The sequence below is a fragment of the Microtus ochrogaster genome, chromosome 5, assembly GCF_000317375.1.
Source record: "Microtus ochrogaster isolate Prairie Vole_2 chromosome 5, MicOch1.0, whole genome shotgun sequence".
Taxonomy (NCBI): domain Eukaryota; kingdom Metazoa; phylum Chordata; class Mammalia; order Rodentia; family Cricetidae; genus Microtus; species Microtus ochrogaster.
Window position 1 is genome coordinate 94,414,348 of NC_022012.1, and position 25,001 is coordinate 94,439,348.

General features: G+C 44.2%; 1 protein-coding gene across 4 annotated transcripts in view; it reads left to right on the top strand.

The window, feature by feature from the left end:
• The window catches only part of Snrk (SNF related kinase), a 53,107-nt gene that overhangs the window by 18,132 nt on the left and 9,974 nt on the right, over positions 1-25,001 (top strand). For all 4 annotated transcript variants that reach the window (XM_005348140.2, XM_005348141.2, XM_026778976.1 and 1 more), the window contains one exon: positions 22,427-22,568. In XM_005348140.2, the coding sequence (XP_005348197.1) occupies positions 22,427-22,568 (142 nt within the window). The remainder of the gene's footprint in view (positions 1-22,426; positions 22,569-25,001) is intronic.

A 25,001-nucleotide genomic window follows, 5' to 3' on the forward strand; every position in this document is an offset into this window, starting at 1 on the left:
GTGCTGTCAGCTTTAAATTTGATTTACTCTCAGAGAAGTTCTGATGTTACATGTACATGACATCAGACTTTATAGACTAGAGTGTTGCCATGTGAACTACACAAAGGAGATAAGTGATGACAATAGCACGCTAACATGTTAGATTGCCGATGTCATAGTAAAACACTCTGTGGCAAGACAGAGTTTCCTGTTAGACTGTTGTGTTCTGGAAAAGAAGGGACGGTGGTTGGTCTCTGCCTTCAGAGCCAACCAGGTTTCACTGCAACCTTTTGTTAGAGTATTTGAGCCAGAGATGGTGAGTGAAACCATTTAAATCAGAAAATAAAGCCTGGTTGACATAGGCATGGATGTAAATATATAAGACACCTTCCTGCTTTCCACACCTAAAGTGAGGCTAAGTCAAGTGTGGTGAAAATCAGGAACTGTTACACAATTTAGAAGACCGTTTGGCAATACCCTGGTTAAGAAAAATATACACATCATGTGACCAAATAGCTCGTTAGCTCGTGTGTGTGTGTGTGTGTGTGTGTGTGTATGCACAGGGGGATGAAAAACGGGCCTGGTGGTGGTGGTGCACACCTTTAATCCGGCACTTGGGGGTCAGAGGCAGGCAGATCTCGGTGAGTTTGAGGCCAACCTGGTCTACAGAGCAAGATCTAGGGTAGTCAGAGCTACACAGAAACTCTGGTGGGGTGGGGTGGGGTGGGGTGGGGTGGGGGTAGGAGTCTTTGGAACATAGCCTTGGCCCAAGCACATCCCCACCCTACTCAAGCATAAGATTACATTACTGTTGAATGAATTGTTTCAGTATTCCTACTGAATTTTGTAGGTTGGTTAAAAGGCAGCATGCATGGTCTTAGTGATGGGTTTCCTTAAGTGTATTTAGGGCAGAAAGCAAACCGGTAAAGAACACGTGCAGCACAAACTCTGTGTATGTCTGAAGCGTAGTGTGATGGCATGTGTTGAGGGCAGTGCATATACACAGAGTGAACACAGGGAGATTATTGCCAGGAAGTTTTGTGTTTCTGTTCTATGTGGTATTTGGCATTTCTACACTGATGTTCTGGTATTTTCATTGTGTGTTTTCTTCTTCTCTTCCCTCTCATCTTCCTCCCTTCCTTCTCCTCCTTCTATCCTAAATACTGCATAATGAAACTTAAGAAAAGTTAAACAAAAAGAAAGAAAATGTTTGGGGAATGTTGACCAAACTGGCAGATGGTTGCCTTGTGTCGGTGAAGTGCAGAGTGGTTTAAGTTCACAGGTTATTTCTTTATCTTTGTTATTTGTGTTGATTTTAACTGACTCTGTGATAAATACAAAATCGGTCTCATAAATGAACCAACACTCTTCTCTCTGTTAACGTGCTATCTGTTATGCCAAAATTAGTGATGTTTTGGCAAAATGAACAGAAAAACTGTGTCACTATGAAATTGGCTGGTGTTGCTGGGTGAAGATGTGGCTCTGTGCCGTCCTTTATGTAACGTGACTTTTTGCCTTAAGGCTTAGTTCTGTTGTCATTTTATTCTTCAGGGAATCAGATTTTGGTTTTAGTTATTAATTATACCTTTGTTTTCTGTGAATTTTTTCTGTCCTTTCTAGGCTTGGTGTCCCCTCTTTTATGGTGTCTTCACTTCTAGTAGGCACTAGACAGGTGCTGCCTCTGCTGCAGCCCCCCCCCCCCCCCAAGCATCTCCCTGTGGAGTTACTGCTCCTGACCGTGCTTGTCTTCACTGTTTGATTTCCTGTTATGCTCTAAAGCCATTTAGAATGAGTTCTTTTTTTAACTCAAAGGGCATAAATTTTGCCTTTTAGCTTATTGATTTTTAATATCTAATTTTAGTTCATTGAAGTTAACAGTTGTACCCAGTTGCGTTCTGCTTTGGAGATATTTTTGGATTTTTCCCCATTGGCTTGATCATAGTGATTCTTACAGGGGTGACCTGGGTGTTCCCCATGTGATTGATGTGTTTGTGTTTTGGGTGCTTGAAGAAACTTTATACATGAGATTGTTCATCCTGTGACCTGTTCCTTTGTAACCGCTGTCTCTTCCCAAAGGAACGATGCTGTTCCCACTCTGGTCTGTGGATTCTGTTGTGATCAGCTTCTTTCTGCTTTGTGCATGCTGTTTTGAAACCGTGAAGTCTGAATTACAAGTTTATTTCCCATGAAATAAACTAATATAAAAACAACTTGTTTGGTTATTCAGCTATACCTCAGTTCTGCTTAGTCACCTGTAGTTTAGTTATTGGTGTTTAGGTTCATATCCTTCCAGTAATATAAGGCTTTTATTTTCACATATAATCTGTGAGTCTGTTTTAAGGAGCTGAATTTAGTCTTTGGGTATTGCTGGAATATTTTAATCTACTTGATTTGTGTGTGTGTGTGTGTGTGTGTGTGTGTGTGTGTGTGTGTTCTCTTTCATGTCCTCTTTCCCGGTTTTGTTAGGTTACCCAGGTTTCTTTCCCAGTTGTTTGCAGTCTGTGCAGTTGGTTCTTCTCCATTGGCTTTGCTCTCAGCACCCAGAGTTCTTGTCTGGAGTAGTTCTCTTCCCCTGCAGCTAAGACACGCCATTGGTGGGATTTGGAGTTTACTTATTCTCATAACTGTCTTGACTTCCCTGTCCTTCACTTGGGTAATTGTTTCTCTTTTCATATTTCTTTGTTTTTTCATCCTTTTATGGAGGATTTAAAAATTTTTTAATCTATCTAAAAATGTACTCACAGTGATACTTTGCTGGATATAGAAACACATTCTAATTAATTTTCCTCTTAACTTTTAGATCATTTCTGCCATCCTTTTGCCTCTGCAGTGCCCAGCCTGCTGTGTTTGTCACTGATTCCGTGCCCGCACTTGTCTGTGAGCTAAGGGCATTGGCCCGGGTATTTATTCTTGTGCTCTGAGACCTTGGTTCTTCTTACATTCATTTTCCTGGGTTTGTGGGGAGACTGGTTGTTTCTGAGATTTTCAAACAGTTTACCTGTGAATATGTTGTCTTGGTGTTGTGGTCTCTGAGTGGGTCAAGAAGAGCAGGTGTGCACCTAAGTGGGCGTCTGGGTTTGGGACTTACTGTGTGGGATTCCGTGTGTCCTCTAGATTCCATCCCATCCTCTCTCCCAGTGCCCACAGCCCCTGCTAGGGCTTCTGTGTGGCTGGGAGGCAGGAGAATTAGAACACCATCCCTTGGTTCAGTCTCTTCGTGTGTCCAGTGTATGTCTAGAAAAGAGCACTATAGGAAGTCCTGCCAGCTGGGTTTGGGATCCCTCCTTCATTGGATCCCACCTACAGCCTCTTTTCTGCCAAGTCTAGGAGTGTGCATGGGGGCGGGGCCAAGGACTGGCAGATCACATTCTGGAAACTATTGCTCCACTCACCTCCATGGGCTTCCACACAGCTGTGTCAAGCTGACTTTTTGGTGTTTATGAAAGCCCCGGCATCCTCTTGTTGTGGTCTTGTGAGAACTGTGGGGAGGTTGCAGGGCAGCAGTCGAGAGTGGGGTTACCCCATGGAAGAACAGTCAAGGGTACAATGGGACTGCTCCACCTTTCTGTTGGCCATAGGCAGGAGGGGTGTGGCTGGATTTCTGGATATGCTTCTTTGTTTCCCAGAACAGTGCTAGGAAAGCACTTATTCTTTAGACTGTGCTCTCGAGTTCTCTTTTAGAACTCCAGATGTCATTATTCTTTTTTTTTTCATTCTCGTTTTCTTCCTTTCCTTTTTTCTTTTTTTTTAAATTTATTTATTAAAGATTTGTCTCTTCCCCGCCACCGCCTCCCATTTCCCTCCCCCTCCCCCAACCAAGTCCCCCTCCCTCGTCAGCCCAAAGAGCAATCAGGGTTCCCTGCCCTGTGGGAAGTCCAAGGAACCCCCACCTCCATCCAGGTCTAGTAAGGTGAGCATCCAAACTGGCTAGGCTCCCACAAAAAATGAAAGTGGAATGAGGGCTTATTAGGAAGAAGTGATTCAACAGAAGAGGGAGAATCACAAGAAGGGCAAAGGGGGTGAGCATGATCAAAATACACGGTGTACACGTGTGAAACTGTCAAATAAAATTTTTCAATATTCTTAGAAGAAAAAGAACTCCAGATGTGAAAGCTGTTGCCCAGGCCTCAGGTTTCCAGCTCTCCTGCACTGCAGAACTGTGGTATTGCTTAGGACATCTCAGTCTCCAAAAGTTTCAAGTTAAAATTAAAATTGGCATTGAGACTTTTTAAACTCTCTCTTGAGATTTGGAGTCTTCCTGGCATTTTCTTGATCTGAAACTTGTAGGTTTTTTTTTTGTTTGTTTTGTTTGTTTGTTGTTTGCTTATTACTCTTTGGGGTCCTGCCACCCAGCTCCCAAATAAATACACAGAGACTTATTCTTACTTAAGAATTCCCTGCCTTGGCCAAAATGTAAGACAGTAGTGTTTGTGATGAAGTATATAGGAGTGTGTGTCAGCATCTCTAGCTGAAGCACATCTAACTGGAGGTGATGAGATGCTCACAGGAAACCAAGGATCTGAGTAAATGCAGAGCATGCCCATTCAGTGGCTGGAGGTGCAGCATAGATGCTCACCTGTCCGCAGAGCTCCCAGTCTGTAGGGAGGAGCAGAGGGCTGGAACAACTAAACTTCAGAGAAGAAAACATGAGTAAGCAGGGTTACGGAGGAATCACTAATACAATCAGATTTAGAAAACAGTGTGGCAGCGTCTTTCAAAACAAGGTGTGCGCTCACCCATGCAGCCTGGTGTGCCCCAGAGAAAACAGCTGTGCTCACGTGGACCCTCAAGTGCACCACACCATGGGTATGTGCAGCAATAAAAGATGCCCACTGCTGATGTGACTTGAGTCTGTTTTCAGGGTCAGGAGGTGCACACTTTAATTCTATCCCTAGGGAGGGAGAGGCAGGAGGATGAGGAATTTAAGACAGCTTTAGTTACGGAGTGAATTGTCTCCTAACAAAAGTAAACAAGAAAACTTCACCTCCTCTCAGAACATTGTAGACTCCATAATGTAATTCTCTTGAAGTGAAATTGTAGGCACATTGGTGATTGCATGGGGCTAAAGGTGGTGGTGTGTAGCTTGGCCACACAAAGCAGGGAGGGCCCTTAGATGAGACTTCTGTGTCTGCCTGTGATGAAACTGCATCAGGGCTGCACACAGGTGTGGGTGAAACACTGAGTTCTGAGCGGTGCCAGTGTCTGCTTCTGCTCACGGGGAAACACCACATGACACCTGTCTCTCTACACGGAGGATATGACCTGTGTTGTTGTGAGAGTGTGTGTGTGTGTGTGTGTGTGTGTGTGTGTGTGTGTGTGTGTGTGTGTATGTCGGTCCCTGAGCCTCTGTATAATCAGTTGCTGAAGGCAGGCGTTCACAGGGAGGGGATTCCTGGATCTGGGTTGAAGCTGGATGTGGAAACAATGTAATCCATTTCTTGTAAAATGTGTTAGATCCTGGGTATTGTTTAGAGACTTCATCTTTCAGTCAGAAACAAAACTGGACTGCTTCTGGGCATCGTGGTTCATGCCTGTAGTCCCTAGGACTGGAGTGCTGTGTTTGAGACCAGCCTGAGCTGTAATCAGCACAACTTTTCAGGCTTGGTTTCCTGGGCCCTCTGACTCGATGTCTTTGTTAGGTGTTCTGATTGGCTCAGCTGTAATCACTGCTATTGACCACACTCTGGGCCCGAGTATGTTTCTGGACTTTCTCATCTCCTTTTCTTTTGCCTGGAACAGAACAATCTTGTCTGTCAGCAGGTCTGTGAGGCCCTTACTGCTCCCTAGTGGAGACCCCGCATGGCCATTCCCTAGGCTCTGTTACCGCCTGCAGCTCCTGACACCGAAGCCCTCCAGACATTGACATAATTGCTTCAGTGCTTCCTCTTCTGGAGAGGCCCAGAATGCCTTGCTCTGTGCTGAGGCTGCTGTCCCATGGGGACATTTGGCCTTAGTTCCTGGCTGCCTCTGTTGTGGGAGAAAGAGTATTTAAGGTGCTGTCTACTTTGGGAACCTGCCCTGGGGGAATTTCTACAATGCTGGCTGCCTTGGGAAAATGGGGAGAAAGGGTGAGCCCAGGACCTTTGCTCACATGTTTTCCCACATGCTGGTTTTAGTTGTATTTTAGTTCAGGAGGTTGTTTACATAGGCGCACTAGATCAGCTTCTAAAGCTGGGATCTCTTTTCCGCTTTGAGAAATGAAAGTGCTGGTGTTTATTTCATAGTTGACTCGTCTTTGTGTTAAAAAGTGTAGCTTAGTTGGTAGAGCACTTGCCCAACATGCACAAGGCCCTGGTTTCAACCCCTAGAGCTACGTAAAACTGGATATTGTCCTGACCAGGTGCTCTGAAATCCCAGCACTGGTGAGATGAAAGTGGGTTTCAGAAGTTAAAGGTCATAATCTCTGCACCCCATATTTTTCTTCCTATCACTGTGGACACGGGGGAGGCCAAAACTTCAGAATCATTTTCAGAACAGACAGGCAGCAACCGTTTTAACTCAGAAATGAGTATAGGTGCAGATGGACTTGTCTTCATTTGGGTCACGTGCTCAAAACAGTGACCCCCCCCCACACACACTTTTCGTTGAGATGGGTTTGGTATGTAGTCCAGGCTGACCTCCAGCTCAGAATTTTCTTGCCTCAGCTTTCTGAGTGTGAGGTTGTAAGAGAGGGTCTGTGCTTTCTGTTGTTCTTAAAAACTATTTATGTGTGAAATGTAAGCCTTTGACAAAGAAAAGCTGGCTTATAAAGCAGAATTTAGTGATTAGAACAAGTCTCTTTCTGTTTTTTGAAATGAAGTGTCCTGTAGGCAAGGCTGGCTCTAGACTGACTTATGTAGCTGAGGGTGGCCTTGCAGAGGTCTCTTCTTTGAGTGCTGTGGTTGCTGTTGCTCAGTCAGCCGCTCACCTGTCTGTGCTGGTTGTGGTTGAGCTTGAGCAAGAGCAGGTGCAGGGCTTCTTTACAGCTAGTGTGTCTTCACCAGCCTTTTCCTTTCTCACTCCCATCTTCCTTTACTGCACACACCTGTATAATTCCCTTGGGTTTTAAAACACTGATTTACCCAGGTTTTATTGGTGAGATTTTTGTTGTTGTTGTTGCTTTTAAATTATGACTAAGGATTAGAAAGATAGCTCAATTGGCAAAATGGCTAGAAGACCTGAGTTCCATCCCCAGAATCCACATTTTTAAAAGTCAGATGTGTTAGTGTGTGTGCTAAGGGGTTGGAGACAGGCGGATCCCTGAGGCCAGCCTAGTCTCCTTGGTGACTCTGGGTCAGTGAGAGCCTTGTCTGAGAAGGAATAAGCACAGTGCCCATACCCGAGGAGCAGCACCCGAGGTTGCCCTCTGCCTCCACATGGACATTTCTACCTGCTGCACAAGTGCACACAGATACATCCTGTGTTTTATAATGTCCCTAAAATGTAACTTAGAATCATGTTAGCCTCTGAAACTTGAGGCAGAAACTGTAGTAAGACAGCTTTTTGGCTCCGTGTCTAGAGACTTGAGAGTAGAAGTCCTCTCCTGGAGCCAAGGCAGTGGGCATGTTTCTATGGTGGTGAAAATAAAGGAGAGCTAGTGGAGACATTGAATACAGAAGGTGAAGGGGTTTGGGTGTTTCGCTTGTGTGCATGTCTGCCACATGTGTACAGTGCCTGTGGAAGCCAGAAGAGGGCATCAAAAAACCTGGGATTAGAATTACAGATGGTTATGGACCAATGAATGTATGGGCACCGGGAATTGAACCCAGGTCCTCTGAAAGTACAACCAGTGTTCTTAATCACTGCACCATCTCTCTACCTCCACCCCTTTTCTTACTGTAGTTTCAATTACTCAGCTGTGATTTGGGTAGGAGATGCTGAGGGAAATTTGCACCAAGACAAAGCTGTTCCTGAAGAGGTCAGCAACCAGTCTGCATGTGGTGTCATGGACTTGGAAGTGGTCAGCACGTCTGATGTATATTTTTAAACTCATTTGGTTTTATTAACTAAGTTTATATGTACCAGCCCTTCACTGGATCTTGAAATATTTGCTAAGATTCAGAAGACCCACCATGGGCTGAGAGCTCAGTAGATGGAGGGAAGGCCCAGATGGTATGATCCGTCACTGTGTACCAGGGTGGGATTCTTTCTAGAGGACTGACATTGGTGGGACAGATTCTTAGAAGACAAGGAGTCCATCAGAACACCAGGATCAGTGGTGTAAACAAAGCACATTAAGTGTAAGTCAGCTCTACCCTGGAGTTCCCTTTTTGGTTTGGGGCTTTTAGTGATTCTCTGCTTTTCAGGTACTTCACAAAAGAGCCTTTCTGTTAAAGAACACCATTTGCTAACTGGACTTGGCTGTCACAGGGAGGCATTGAGGTCACACCTTTGGGCTCCTGTTGGCTTGCTTTTTGCTTCATCTGAGGACATGTCTCAATCTGCAGTCAGCCCTTGCAAATGTACTTTCAGTTAGCACGGTGGGACCAGCCAAACCGATGACTCCATGAGGGGGCAGAGTCCCAGTTACTAATCAGTCTTAATTTTGTGCTCAGTGGGTACTTTGCTGTCTGTCCAATACAGGCAGAACTGTTATCGAATTATAAGAAAATAACTTAATACAAATTGCTACGACTGACTATCTAACTTCAATATCAAAATGCTAACATGAATTAGGGGAGTCGGGGTTAACTGTTAGAGAATTTGAGTAGCCTATGGCTAACCTTTGACTCTCTGGCATTGTTAAGGGAGGGAGAGAAAGCCTTCATGTGGTTCAGGGGCTGCCGCGGATGGGGTGAGGATGCTCAGACTCCTAAACTGTCAGTTACTCTGTTCATTGGAGACCTGCTTATATAACTTCCTTCTCCTTTTCTTTCCTTTTTAAAAGCAGAATCTCACCCCGTAGTCCAGGCTGGTATTTGTGCTTCTGTCCTCCTGCTCAGTCTCCAGTGCTGAATTCTAAGTGTGCAACACCACACCCTGCTCATACCTTTTGAGTTGGCCTTAATTTACCAGGGTACCAGGAGCTAAAAAACAAGAAACAACAAATAAAACCCATAGTTCTTGGTAACTAAAATGGACAAACCACATTTTTTGTTTGTTTTGTTCATGGCTGTCATTTAGAATCTCTTACAGATTTGCAGTTATTTTATATAAAATGCTAGCAAGCTGAATGTTTCCCTGTTTACAGCTTTCTGCTGGTAGGTGGTGTGGAGACCCTGAGGAGAGCTTCCTGTTGGCAGCAGGTGATGGGCAGGAGTTGGGAGGAGTGCAGTGCTCAAGGACCTCCCAGCCTCACTCTGATGGCATCTTGGTGCACAGCCTGGTGAATATATGTATCTGCCTGTGGCCCTTTAGTGGGGGACCAGTGGCCCACGAGGGTTCCTCTGCGTCTGCATCCATAGTTGGACTTTCTCGGCCTTTAGCTTAGGGTTGTTCCCAGCCAGCTCTTCAAACTTAAATCTACCAGTTTCTATTAATCTACATTTTGCTATGTAGGTTCTACCTCTCTCCCACTCTACATCTGATTTGTTCAGCATCTCTCTGGTGTCTCTCCACCTCTCTTGCCAGAGTTTCTTTCTTTTCTCAGAAGTCCCGCCTATTCTCTCCTGCCTAGCTATTGGCCATTCAGCTCTATTAAACCAATCAGAAGGTGCCTTTCATACAGTGTGATCAAATATCCTGCAACATTTCCCCCTTTTTGTCTACATAAAAAGGAAAGGTTTTAACTCCAACATAGTAAAACTGTTTACAATAAGAACAGTTGTCAGATAAGAATTCTATTTACAATGTCTAGTCCATTGATATTTGGCAAATTTGGAGTAAATACTCTATTTATTCTACCTTAATGAATCCAACTTTTTATACCTAACCCACGTTCTATCATAGCTTGTATTACCTTCCTAAAAATATCTTTTTAGACCGTAAAACATTTTTTTAGAGAAGTAATTTAAGTTTTTATGTCTCTAAACTTACACATTTTACTTCTCTTTTGTGAATTTCTTTTCTGAATTTGGTAAAAAAAAAAAACAAACTGTGACTATAACTATTTAGACTTCAATCCCATCAGAGACCAAAGAAGGATATACTATTACCTGAGTGACCAGGAGGTACAAAACAAACAACTTCCAAAATTATAGAACTGATAGAGACAGCTGGCTGCCTGGACAGTCACCCAAGATTCCTCTGCAAGGATGGAGCGTCCATCTTGAGCCTACAGGCCTAGACTCTCTGACTGACATTTTTGTGAAGCAGGAATCCTTTAAGGACTGCCCTGCCTTATCTTGGCAAAGTATGACAGTCACTTTCTTTTGTGTCATGCTGTCCAGTTTGGACAGCACACTGTCAGCAGTTGAGTAAAGGGCAGGTTCTTGCCCAGTGGCTGACTTTGCCACAATAAAAGCAAACTCTGTATGTAGGTTCTTTGATGCCCCTAATTCTTTTTTGAAGTAAATTGTTGCTTCCAGGAACAGATTTGTCTCACTGTCAGGAAAAGCCATATGTTATTAAAACATCTTAAATGCCATATTCTTTAGGTCTCTTAAGTGTTTGGAGACCTTCTATCTAAAATATATCTCTGTTTGATCATGAAAACTTACCTAACATGGCCACAGATTTAATTGTTATAGATGATAGATGACTAACTACTAATGTGCATTTCTTATTATCCTAAATAACTTTCAAGGATTAGAACGTTACATTAGATTTTTAATTGAGTGGCATAGGTATAATGCTTTAAAGAGTAGAAACATATATGCAGTATGTTCTAACAAAAATAACCTTAAACTTGTATCAATATATAAAAATACCTTAAACAAGAGTAGAAACATATATGCAGTATGTTCTACAAAAAATCTTAAATTTGTATCATATATAAAAATCCATACCAATATAAAATATTTGAGATTAATAGTTGATTTTGAATTTAAAAGTAGATTTAAAAATCTACCCTTTTATTCTATCATTCCTATACACCCCCCCCCCATTTTCTTCTTAGGAAGAGATCCCTAAATCTAACCTTTGCTTAGTTTTTTTTTCCCTGACTGTGACCAGAAACAACTTGAAACTATCTCCTCCCCAAACAAGGGCAAACATTCCCTGAACAACCAGAAATCACCCACCCCACCTCTTGGGAATGTGGGCATTATATTCTTAAAATTACTTGTTGTTGTCTGGGGATGATGACGTCTTTAGGGAACCCTGAGAAAACTGAGATAATGGTCAAGTCCTGGGAGAGCTAGCTGTATTGTATCATTTTCTGTTCAGTCTCTGTGTGATGGGGAAGTGTAGAGCTCATATCCCTATTGGCATAGTCCACGAGGCTGGCAACTTTGAAGCTGTTCTAGGTGCATATTTTTGAGGAAGCTGCAGCAGAGGCATTGTGAGGCTGGGTCACCTGGGCTGCTTGTCTTCACTGGTGTCTGAAAACATACAAGCTTCTAGAGGTTACATACATGTCCGCACTAACACAGATATGGAATGTGCAGTGTGTACAGGTCAACTAAAGATAAGTTTTTGTTCTGTGTTTGATCGGGGAAGAGGCATCTGTCAACTTTGTAAGTCTGTTTGAACTGAATAACCAGACTGTAATATAACTTTCCAGCCATGCTGTATGAAAGGGTGGCATGTAATAAATCATGAGGACTCCTCAGCCTCTGAGCTGTCCCCATGTCAGGGGATCAGCTCACATGCCATCTGTCTTGTAGTCTTTCCTGGTCTCTTCCTTCATGTCTGCAGCCAAGATTTTCTGGTGGTCTCCCCTGATCAAATCTGATCTTTATTAATTTTGAAGGAATTCATAGCTCTTTATTTCCTGTGAAAGCAAAGTTATAACCTCTCCCCCGATGCCACACATTTTCTGATTTCCACTTTGAAGTTAAGACATTCTTGAAATATATAGACTGATTTATGATTTAACTCAGCAGTTTTTTCTCACGGTCCAATGTCTCTCCGCAGCTGGCGTGTTTCTGTTCATTAGCATTCAAAAATTTCAGTCAACAAGGCACCATCCAGGGTCCAGACCCCTGTGTATTTCTTACCCTTACAATACTTTATTCTTTCTTTAAAGATTTCCTTTATTATTTTAAATTATTTATTTTTCTATCTGTGCCCATGTTCTTTTCTTTCTTCAGCATCTAAGCTCATTTCTAAGCATGCTGTACCTGTTTGGCACTCTGCCCCCTTTAGGTTCATGGGCACCAGTGGTCGCCACCCCAACTCTGGGAAGTTGCTAAACCCACTTTCCAGAGTCCCTGTGAGCCACAGCCACCTGTCATGCTTGTGGAGAGGCCCAGGCTGTGACTGTGGTGCTGGCTGGTGTGACTTCTTCTGTGAGGTCATGCCAAGTGTTGGAATACCAAATGTAGTCAGACTGGGACTGCCAGCTCCCCAATAATGACACAGATTTATTATTAATTATGAGAGCTTGGCCTTTAGCTTAGGCATGTTCCCAGCTATCTCCTATAACTTAAATTAACCTGTTTCTATTAATCTATATTTTGCCACATGGATTTTACCTTTTTTCCATTCTGTATGTTCGACTTGTTTTGCATCTCTCTCCACCTCTCTTCCCAGAGTTCTTCTCTTTCATCAGAAGTGCTGCCTATTACTTTCTGCCTAGCTGTTGACCATTTAACATCTTACTAACACAGTCAGAAGGTGTCCTTCACACAGTGTGATCAAATATCCTGCAGAAGCTGACTGTAAGGATAGTTTATTTGGGGGATAAGGGATGACAGACCCCCTTGGTTTGCAGTCTGTCAAATGAATTCTAGTTCAACTAAGAGTTTGTATATGAAGATTTAAGGGGAAGGTGAGCATTAATGTATACTTGGCCTTTCTGAGCAGATGAAAAGGACCTCATTAACTTATGTAATGGGCATAGTAGAAGAGAACATTAATCTTACAATTATCGTGGTATTCAGGATGTAGTATAAAGCTTTAGTGATGAAGACTGTGAAGGAAAACACAGTGACAGAAGAGAGTGGAGTGTCCATAAACGACATGACACATAGTCAGCTGCTTCCCAGGAAGAAAGGTGTCAGTCAGTGGAGAAAGATAATTTCTCACTATGGTTGCAGACACCATCTGTGTAAGCTCAACTCGGCTCAGAGGCCAAATGTCAACCTAGAGAACTCCTAGAAGGAACATGGAGATGTGTGCGGGCCCAGCTTAGCTAGAGGTGTTTAGATGTCACAACAAAAAGCATGAGTAAGAGAAAAAGTCATTTATCTATTAAAGAACTTGTTTCCAGAATGTATCAGACACTCTCAGCCCAGTTGGGCATGGTGTCTGAAGCAGGGGATCATGAGCTGGAGGCCAGACTGGTCTATACAGGAACATTCTGGCTCAAAACTATGACAATAATAAAAGGCAGCCTAACTTAAAAATGGCTAAAGGCACCACCTTTAATCCTAGCACTTGGGAGGCAAAGCAGACGGGTCTGAGTTTAAGGCCAGACTGATCTACAGAGTGAGTTCTAGTATAGCCAGAGCTACACAGAGAAACCCTGTATCCAAAAACAAACAAACAAACAAACAAACAAACAAGCAAACCAGAGTTGATGCCAGGCGAACACACCTAGGCACTCTGTTCCATTGCCACTCAGGAAATTCAAGCTGAAAATCACACCTATTAGGATGGCTGTCATTTTTTAAACTGAGAATAGCAAGAACTGACAGGGATACTCATATTGTAAGTTCAGTTGAATGGGACAACCCAAACTCATTTTTGGTGGAACCACAGAATCAAGGTACCTCTTTGGAAATGGTGGCCTGTTTCATTAATAGTCCACACCCACCTAGCACGGCACTCTTGACGGCCAATTTTGCGTGCCCCGCAGAAATGGCGGCCTGCTTCATGCTCTTGAAAGGGCAGTTTTGTGTGCTTCGGTTGTGTTGCAATGCACTGTGGGGGTTTGAAGTCGCTGTGTGACGACAGCGTTCTGCAGTGGTTCCTTCCTGGAGAGCATCCACACTAACACGCTGTGAAAGGCATGTGCCCGTGCCCTTGGCTCATGCTTTTTACTTCCATGATATCGGCACCTTAGACTTTGGAGATCAGTTTTACAACGACATTGAGTGGTACCTAGATATTTTCCCCTAGGGCTAGTAAAAGGGACATAGTCATCAAAGATTTAGATTTTTTTTAAAGATTTATTTATTTATTTATACAGTATCCTGCCTGCAGGCCAGAAGAGGGCACCAGATCTCATTATAGGTGATTGTGAGCCACCATGTGGTTGCTGGGAATTGAACTCAGCACCTCTGGAAGAGCAGTCAGTGCTTTTAACCGCTGAGCCATCTCTCCAGCCCTCAAAGATCTAATTTTGTAAGGTATGAATTTGTAACTAACTGATTCTTCACCATAGTCTTTAGGAGTACCGTGAGGAGTTGTTCTGATGAGTTAGAGAATTGGAGGTGATCAGGCGTTCAGGTGGACTTTGTCTGGTGATGTACCTGGGTGGCCTGTGTTTGCTCTGACTTTGCTGTCTCCTTTGACAAAGGGGAACGGAAGTAGTCAGAACAGCCACCAGCACTGCCTGACTCCTTCCTGGTTCATGAGCATGGGATCAGTTCCCTGCACATGGTAGTATCTCTCTCTCACACACACACACACACACACACACACACACACACACACACACACACAGATGGTCCATTATCCTGGATTTAAAAAATGTTTTATAACAGCTACATATTTTTGTAGAAAATAGCTGTTTTTCTCATCTGAGTTTTCTTAATCTTTGAAGCAATTACTTGCTTTAAAAATTGAAATAATTCTTATTTCTCTTGTTATGGAGAAATTGATCTGTGAGTCCCTTGAGGGGATCCTACAGATTGCCCCACCACAAGTAGAGACTCCCCGTCTCCAAGAACGCAGACTCTGTTGAGGCTGCCTTTTTTACCCCTTTCATTTCTGTAGAGATTGTCACCTGCACCCTTTCATTTCTGTAGAGATTGTCACCTGCACCCTTTCATTTCTGTAGAGATTGTCACCTGCACCCTTTCATTTCTGTAGAGATTGTCACCCGCACCCCCAGTTCTGCTCTGTAGCCAGGGGCAGCTGATCTCACCAAGAACTTACCAGGGAAGTGGTGGAAGGAAGGACTAGGCTCAGAAAGCTGGATAAGTTGGGTGAGATGACGCTTGCCCTGGCAGACGTGTTCCTCTCGTGAAGCCATACTAAAAGCGATAACTTAGCTGTGGTTTTGTTTTTGTTTTAGGCCTAGCAATCTCATCTTCATTTTATGGAGTTGTTTCCTGACAGCAGTAGGTTGTAAAGTAGGTGTGAGGGGATGCTGAGTTGGTATCTGCTGCCTGCCTGGTGTAGGGGTGTGTATGTGTGTACGTATGTGTGTGCGTGAGTGCACGGTGTGCATATGTGTGCGTGCGTGTGTGTGTATGTGCACGTGTGTGTGTGCACGCGCATGTGCTCACAATGTGGCTGATAAGTCTTTGGCTTCCTGAACTTTTCCATTTTACTTGAGCAAACAAGTTTGCACAAGGCAGTAAGCAGCTGACTACAGCAAACTTCACCCTCCTCCATCTCCTGCAGACTTCTTAGACTCCTTCTCTTTGGTGTTTTTTGGAGGCTAGGAATAGGTACTGCCTGCCCCTGCAGTCTGGGACTACCTTTCCCACAGTATTTGCAGAACTGTCTTGTCCATGGTCTTAGGTACACCCCAGTAGCAGGCTCAGCTAGGTGCAGGGGATATGTCCTATATTCAGAGCCCTCAGCCCAGTGGTAGAAAACTGTAATGGCAACCCACAGCTGAGATTTCCTGGTGCTAGGTCTCCAGGCTGGAGGGCAGTGTGAGGGACCTCAGGGAAGATGGGGGAGTGCTTTGAGAATTTAAGCAGGTAGCAGACTTGTAGAGTAGTGGTCAGTGCTGTTTGCTAAGCTTAGACCCAGGTAGAAGTGCCATGAGTGAGGCCGGGCTGCAGATGGGGACAGTTTGGGGCAACGTCCTTAGCTTAGCTCAGGTGGCACTGATTTTTAGTTTCGAGGAGCATTTCGGTGCATTCAGGTCTTGCTGGAAAGGAGATGTGGAGAAGCAGGCTGGAATGGACACATTCCTTTTGGCTCTGTTTCCCCCTGAAACCATCTTCAGACTAGAGAATGGCCGAAACTAAGGGGACAGAGACAGATTATTGACTTTGTGAAGAGCCTGTCTGGGTTCCTCCACCCTCTTTGACTTTGCCCTTTGGTGCTGGGGATCAAACCCAGGGCTTTGCATATACCTGGTACCTTACCCCTGAGCTGCAGCCCTGACTCAGCTTAACTCTTAGCAATCTGTTGAAATAACCTGATAGTTGATGTGTGCGCTAGCCCTGGTATCCTTGGGACTAACCACAAACCTTGTTTGGAGTAGGAAAGAGTCTTCAGTAACCAGCACTCCAGGTGATTTTGGATGCAAACCAGTAGTTCTTGCTGGGCAAATAGGAATTCAGTGTGGTAAACCACAGGCAGGCAGCTAGGTTGCAGATTATCATACGAGAAACAAGGGACCTGGCATTTATCGTAGGCCCCCAGGATCTACACAGTTCTGAAAAGAGCCCTGGGTGTCTTTGGCACAGCTGCTGTGGGTGGTGGTGTGGGTGCTGCTGTCTCACTGGCAGTGGTGTAGACCATTCTGGTTCTGTTGATTTATTGACTCGTGACTGATTCTGTTAAAAGAAAGCTTTAGAAAAATAGAGGTTTCTACCTGAAACCTTCCATTCTTCCCATTTTTATTACTTTCTAGTCTTTATTTTAGATATGATTTTTTAAAAAATTAGTGTGTTCTTTTGTTCTTGTTTTCATTTTGATCTTTTGCTAGCCTGCCTAAAAAAGTCTTTCTAATATAAACTCTACACCAGCCTGAGAATTAGCATCCTACTGTGTGCATAGCAGGGAAGACTTCAGGACTCATTTGGAAATTGTATTTCTAGTTCTCCTTAGAGCAGCCAGTGGGACTCCCATCCTCTGTAACATCAGACTAAGACCTGTCCACTTTTCATGTGTTACCATGAATTGAAAGGTTTTTTTCCTATTTACTAAATGAACACTTATTTTTCCATGTTTATTAGCCAAGAGCCTTTATAGCTGGATCTGAAGTCAAAATGTTCCTTGAAGTAGTAATATCTTTAGGTTTGGTTGGTTGGATGTTTGCTATTTGACAAATCTGCACAAAAATCCCACTAGTGAGTCCTTTCTGTGTCTGGCCCTGGATGATGGGTCCTTGAGTGCCAACCCCTCAGCTCAGGCTGTCATCTGCATCTTGATAGTGTAGATGTATTAATTTTTAATGAAAAACACAAAATAGTACTGAAATGAATTTTTATTAAGATAATGTCACTTCCCTCTCCAACTTGTGAGAGGTGATTTTCCTGGTGTCATCCTTAGTGGCCTTCAAGCCAGACGTTTGCTCCTGGGAACCTTTATATTCTGTCATCTCTGTAGGTCATGGTTTCAGGGCCAGCTCCTCACAGTGGTGGAGCTCAGAGCAGAGGGAGTAAGCCTAAAAGCAGGGCCAGATGTACTCCTTGAAGGCCTGCTCCTACTGACTTAACTTTTGCCAGACTTAACCTCCTAAAGGTGCCACAGCCTTTAAAATAGCACTATAAGCTAAGGACCAAGTGCTCAAAACATGAGCCAGTGGGGGAACGGTATAGATTTAAGCCTTAGGACTTGCTCCTGGCTTCCCAAGGCTCATGACCATCTCTAATGTGAAATGTGCTCAGTCCCTAAACTCTAGTTGAGGTCCCTTTGAGACTAATGTCTCTTATCTGTGAACCCTGTATAATAAAAAAGGAAGTAAAATCTTTTCAGTGTGCATTTGTTCAGAGTGAACACTCCCCTTCCAAAAGGGAGACTAGAAGGAGAGATTGGACCAAAAACTGAAACCCAGCAGGCCAAACAAATCTGATAGCACCATGTCTGCAGCTGGAGCAGGTGCTGGCTCATCTGAGTTCCTTCTTACAGCCCTGCCATTTGCAACACTCATGGGCTCTGTGCCGGGCATTTTATGTCAGCTTGACACAAACTGAAGTCATCAGAGAGGAGGGAACCTCAATTAAGAAAATGCCTTCATAAGATAAGCTGTATACAAGCTTTTAGGCGTTTTCTTAATTTGTGATTGATGGGGATGGGTCCAGCCCATTGTGGGTTGTGCCATCCCTGGGCTGGTGGCCCTGGGTTCTATAAGAAAGGAGACTGAACGAGCTGGAAAAACAAGCCAGTAAGCAACACCCTTCCCTGGTCTCTGTGTCAGCTCCTGACTCCAGGTTCCTGCCCTGTTTGAGTTCCTGTCTTAGGGTTTCTATTGATGTGAAGAGACACTATGATCATGGCAACTTTTATAAAGAAATTATGTAATTGGGGTGGTTCACTTACAGTTTCAGAGGTTCAGTCCATTATCATCATGACAGGGAAAATGGTGGCATGCAGGCAGACATGGTGCTGGAGGAGAAGCTGAGGGTCCTTCATCTTGCAGGCAACAGGAAGTTAACGGAGACACTGGGCAGTATCTTCAACCCTGAAGATGGCACCATTAGCTGGGGACCCAGTGTTCAAGCCATGACAGGCTCTGGTTTCTGAGCCGTTGTCAGCCCACCTCATCACTGCAGAGCCTTCCTTACTGTCCTCCTTCACCAGGCCCATCCGTTGGCTTTTCTTCCTCTTGTTGCCTTTGTGCCTGGCTTTCCTTGGTAAAATGAGAGCCCTGTGAAGACAAGAGTCACTCATCTCTGCACTACTGTGCCTGGACAGTGCCGCTGTTGCTGAGTGCGGGCAGCTCAGTGCCTTGGACATTTGTGTTAAACACTTAGCGAGGCTTCAGTGTTTATCTTTCACTGCCCACAGCAGTTTCGTGGGGAGATAGATTATGTCACACATTTTTTCTTTGTGTGGTGTGTGTGTGTGTGTGCACGCACATATACGTGGAGGCTCAAGGTTGATGTCCAGAATTACCTGTGATTGCTCTTCCATTTTAATCAATGAAGCAGTGTCTCTCAATCAGACCCGCGTGCCCTGATATGACCACTCACTAGACAACTTCTTATGGGGATGCAGTCTCCACTTTCCAAGGTTAGATACAGCAGGCTGTCGTGCCCATTTTGACATATATATGGGTTCTGGAAATACAAACTCCAGTCTTAATGCTTTCAGAGTAAGCATTTAATCACTGAAGCATCTTTCCAACCTGTAGTAATAGGAGCGGCGGGGCTGCGTCCCCAGCACCCCGGCCGCCTGGCTAGCTTATGTCCCGAAATAATTACACAGACACTGTATTCTTTTAAACACTGCTTGGCTCATTAGCTCTAGCCCTTACTGGCTAATTCTGATATCCCGATCAACCCATCTCTGATAATCTGTGTAGCACCAGTCTTACCGGGAAAGATTCAGCATGTCTGACCTGGCAGCTTGCTTCATCGCGTGCATCTGCCTCAGAGAGCAGAGCTATCGCGTCTGCCCGGGAGAGGGGAGCATGGCATCTCTCAGCTCACTTCCTCTTCCTCCCAGGATTCTGTTCTGTTTACTCCACCCACCTATGTTCTAACCTATCAGGGCAAGCAGTTTCTTTATTTAATTAACCAATGACCTTCCTCCATCACCAACCCAAATCCACACATTTTAAAATCACTTGGGAATATTCTGCATTTGTTTCATGGCCTGTTTGTTTTGTTATGAGGTGGGTTCTTTCTCAGGCTGATCTCAGCTTGTGATCCTTATACCTGCCCCAGCCATGAGCGCTGGTATATTAGGTGGATGCCACTATGCCTGGCTAGTAGCCTGTTTTTATGATTTTCCTTTGACCCTTATATTGCCAAAAGTAAAAGTAAAATCATTCAAGGATAAAGAGAGAAGAAAAACAAATCTGGGATAGAAATCCAGCCTCAGTGTCCACAGAAGATCGGTTCCAGGACACCCTTCATCAGCCCTAGAACACTCAAGTCCTGTGTATCTGTGACAATAGCACTGCTGTGTGGCAGTCTTAGCTGTAGCTGTCAACTTGACACAGCCTAGACGCACATGAAAGAGTCAGCTGGGGAGTTGTCTTTATTGCGCTGGACTCTGGGCCGTGTCTGTGAAGATTGTCTTACTAATTGATGTAGAGGCCCAGCCAACCGTAGTGGCCTTACCTGGGCCAGTGATCCTAGGCTGTATAAGAAAGCTAACTAGTTATGAGCCAGAGAGTGAGCCAGCCCGCAGCGTTTTGTGGCTTTCTGGCTTCAAGTTTCTGCTTGAGATCTGCCCCTAACTTCTCTCTCTGTGACGACTGGTACCAGTCAGATGAATCCTGTTCTCTTGTAAGTTGCTTTTGGTCAGACTGTTTCATAACAGCAACAGTAGGAGCTAGATCAGTGCCTACACAGACATTCCCATATATATATGAATTCCCATACACATACACACGCACAGAGAAGGGAATCTATAGACCCCCTTACATAGTGCTATGTACATTGTTGAAGCTACACTGTGGAGAAGAATAAGCCAGCGCACTCAGTGCTGATCCCTCTCCTTCATGGGAAAGTGTTGTACTTCTGACGCTGTCTGTCATGTTGCCATGTGATCCATACTGAAATACTGGAAAATTTTGCACATTACTTAGTACAGGGCTGTGTTTCTAAGTTCCTCACCTTGTAAGTAGTTGTGTGTGGAGAAGCGATGTGAGCTCTAGCCAGACTGTGGGGTCTCTCATCGTGTCCATCTCCTCCTTCATTGCCCTCTGACCATGCTGATGGACAGTGTTCATTTGCTGGAGGAGATGACCCTTGCCTTACTTACGCTCCTACCTGTCCTGAGACGTGGCAACCAAGGCAGCTTAGAGGAGAAAGGATTTATTGTGGGTGACAGTTTAGAGGCTGATTCCATGACTCAGTCCCAGGGGATCCAGCACACTCTTCTGACCTCCATGGCACTGTATGCATGTGGTGTACATACACACAGGTAAGACACTCATGCACATCCACATAAATCTTTTAAAAGTTGTACAAGGACAGTTTAAGTTAAAATCAGTTACATACATTTTCCTTAAAGACCTTCAGGTCTGATTACAATCGAGATTTTCAATACTTCTCAGTGACTATTTAAAGAACAAATATAATCAACTGTTGTTACTGAAGTTATCTGAGTAGAGACCTCTGAAGCCCCAAATCAGGGCAGCCCGTGTTGAGAGCAGGGCCAGGCATGTTTGTGAGTGCCTTCATTGCAGCGGCTTTTCATAAGGACACCCACAGCAAAGTGTGCCACACACCCAAAAAGCCGCGTTGTGAGGAATGGTGGCGTCTCACTTGTTGCCCTTCTTTTTCCTTTGAACCAAGGAAATAGTATTTGATTAACAAATTTTAATTTTCTTAGGTTGGAACTTCCATTATTTTAGGTGTTTTAGGCTTACATGAAAGCAGCAGCTGCCTGTTAGCAGGTGTGATGGCTTGGCAGACCCTGTGGGGTCAGTTTTCCTCTGAGCCTGTGTATCCAGAGCGCTGCCTCAAGTGGTGTGCGTGAGTGTGTGCGTGTGTGTGTGTGTGTGTGTGTGTGTGTGTGTGTGTGTGTGAGAGAGAGAGAGAGAGAGAGAGAGAATATTACCACATGTACATTTTCATTTTTAGAATGAATTAATTTGTGATGCCCTTCTTAAATCCTTTTTTTTGACCTGAAAAGAAATTCCAAAAAAAAAAAAATCACTTTTTTTCTAATTAAAAGGCTTGTATTTTATTTAAAAACAAGAGGTAGGAAGTTGTTTGCTGTTGTGAGTCCTCAGGTGTCAGTTCTTGCAGCTTCACATGGGCAGGGTCCTGCCAGGACAGCAGTTTGTCTAAAGCTGGGCAATCCTGGGATACTAATGACAAATTTACTCCTTCTTCTTTTAAAAAAAAAAGTTTGTTTTACTTTTTGAATAATGTGTGTTGGGTGTGCATATTAGTGCACTGTCCTCGGAGGCCAAAAGGGGGCATCACATCCCCTGGGGCTGGAGTTACAGAAGGCTGTCAGCCCCATGTCTTACCCTTCTGTGGAGCAGCTCTTACTGTTTGCAGACTAAGGACTTAAATCTTGGACGCAGCTCCACCACGTAATGTGGTCAGACCCAGTGTGGGCTCTTGCTTGATTGTGTGTCAGCCGTATTTCTTGTCTCTGAGCTTCACTTTTCTCATCCTTACCTCTCAGGGGCTGTGTGACCAGTTACCACCCCAGAGTGAGGAGAAAACAATGGCGATGATGCTGACCGCAGGCTGACCCTTCCAGCCTCACAGCTTTAATGTGTTTAATGCTGGGTGTGCTGTAGTCTTGGGGAAAGCAGACCTTGTCCCTTGACTCAGAAGCCTGGGTACTGATGGCCTAGTTCTCCTGTTAGTCAGACTGACCCCTCTGTTCTGTTGAGGTTTTGAAGTCTGTTTTTTTTTTTTTTACTTTAAGGACAAAATACTTGTTAGCCTCCCTGGTTTTCTAGATACTCCAGTATTTAAATGCTGTCTTTTGTTTGTAGACATATGGAGCCTGGGTGTGATCCTTTTCATGCTGGTGTGTGGGCAGCCGCCCTTCCAAGAGGCCAACGACAGCGAGACACTGACCATGATCATGGACTGCAAGTACACTGTGCCGCCCCGTGTGTCTGCAGGGTGCAGGGAGTAAGTAAAGCATGGGCACGTAGCACGAATCCAACACCTGACATGCCTTCAGCGTGCAGTGATTTGAGTTCATTTAATTTATGAGATTACTGTTCTGCTGTTATTGTTTGGGGCCACCTAGTAATATTTGATAAGAATCAAACAGAAGAGCGCCAAACAGTCTTGCTTATTTCTTACACATATTTTCAAGAAATCCATTTTGCCTTTTCAGCCTCTAGAAGTGGTGGTTAAGACTTTTCCTGGCAGCTGCCTTTTTCTTCAGTGGCAAAAGCAAGACCATTTGGAACTGTTTTGAGTTTCCAGAAAAGAGTTGGGCTGTCCTTGGTAGGAGCATGGCATTGCAAGGTTCCTCCTGACTGTCTTAATAGCGTATGTCTTGTATTCTCACGTCCTCCCGCAGCCGAGGAGAGCCTGTGCTGTGGTGTGCGCCGCTGTGGGAAGCCAGCACTGACTCGCTCTGGGGTTTCTCCCTTGGAGTTTTCAGGATTATGGTGCCATCGCCTGCGCAGTGAGAGGTGCAGTTGTGGAAAAGGGCTGTTTGAAATTAAGATATTTTTAAATAAATACATGAGATTGTAGTTACCAGATAAATTGAGTTTTTCCTGTCAGCTGTAAGAAAGCGATGGCAGACGGAGGGGTCTCTTCCAGGTGGAGTCCAGCTTGGGCATTCAACCCTGTGGACTCAAATCCTGGCTTTCCTGCTGACTTCTCGTGTGAACATGGCACAGTGTACTCAACAGGTTACTGTGGGATGACAGGAAGTGATGGTGTAGAGCGTGCAGTTTAGACTGGAGCACGGGGAGGCTGTATGAGGAGGTGGAGGTGATTGGAGGCTGTGTGTTGGTCGTGGTGATGGTAGACTGTAGCACATAGGAGGCTCTGTGTGTGTGTATGTGTTGGTGGTGATATTTGGTTGGAGGTATATTGATGTCTCTGGTGATTTTAGGTTGGAGCACACGTGAAGTTGTGTGTGTTGTGGTATTGACTTTTGGCTGTCAAAAATGGGGGGCTGTATGTGTAGGTGATTTTGTACTATAGGACAAGGGAAGCTCTGTGTGTGTGTGTAGTGGTTTTAGGTTCTTGATCTTACTATTCCCCCTAGGAAGCAGGTGTACACCAAGTGCGGGTTAAAAAACAAAAACAAGTCTCATTTTACATCATTTGAAAGCCTGCAGGTTATAGAATCAACATGGATGCTTCTTTTCCCAAGATCTGAGATGTTGCCTCCATGTCTCCCTCCTAGGAGGATTGTTTTTAATAATTATAAGAGTGTTTAAATAAGAAACAAAACATTGGGTGGTGGTGGAAGTGGCACATGCCTTTAATCCCTGTACTTCAGAGCAGAGGCTGGTGGATTTCTGAGGCTGGTGGATTTCTGTGAGTTCGAGGCCAATCTAGTTCCAGGACAGCCAAGGCTATACAGAGAGATCCTGTCCAAAACAAAAAAACAACCAACTTTTCCTGGTGTGTTACTAAGTGGTGTATTTTAAGGAACCTGACCGTTTGACCTAACTTTTCAGTGTAATGCCCTTACTGACTGGGTGCTACAGCTCCATGCGTGCCCCTCCCGCTCGTGCTCATCAGTCTGAAGCCTGTTGCTGCCTCTTCCTGAAGACTGGCTTCCGATGCGCTCTGCCTGTCCTCATGCTGCTGTTATTTCTTCTGCTTGACCCAGGAGCTGATTCTCTTATTCAGAACCATAGTTATTCAGCTCACAGAATTTCTTTTACGATTAATTTGCTTCTGGGACAGGTTAGCTTCATCATACTGGATTTGATCACTACCTCTGTCACTCAGCTCAGTCTCCTCCCTTTCGGTGTCTTATTTGATGCCTGCCTTGTTCACAGGTGAAAGGTTTTACTTCTAGTTAGTGCTGCTTTTGATATCTAAGTGACATCATAGTCAAAGAATACAGTCTGGCTGTTCCGTGTTTTCACATTTTTGAGGCCTGTTTATCAAGAACAAGCCTGTGACAGTTATCTTCATGACACACATAGAGTTGTATTTTCAACTGGGGTCAGAGGTCTCTATACATCTTTAAGGTCAAGCTCAGTAATTATATTTTTAAATGTTGTTTGCATCCAGAATTTTCTTCACCTACTGAGATAATCTCCGACCATGATGATAGCTTTATTTTATTCCTTAAAGCAAAAATTAATAAATCTTGAGAGTTCTGAGGAAAAGTTATTAGTTGCAGGTAAGTTGAAAACTATCATCTTCCTAATGAGTTGAATCTTCCCTTTGTATCAGTTTTCATCAGAGAGTAATGCTTCTTGTCTAGTTCTGTCGTATTTCCGGGACACCTGCACCTGTCTTCTTTGGGTCAGCGTCTGTGTGACAGTTTTCCTCACCTTTTTGAACAGTCTGGACCTAGGACCGCAGTTTGTCTTTTCAGCTGTGTGCTTGTTCCCCTTGCGCTTGTGGTCAGTGGGG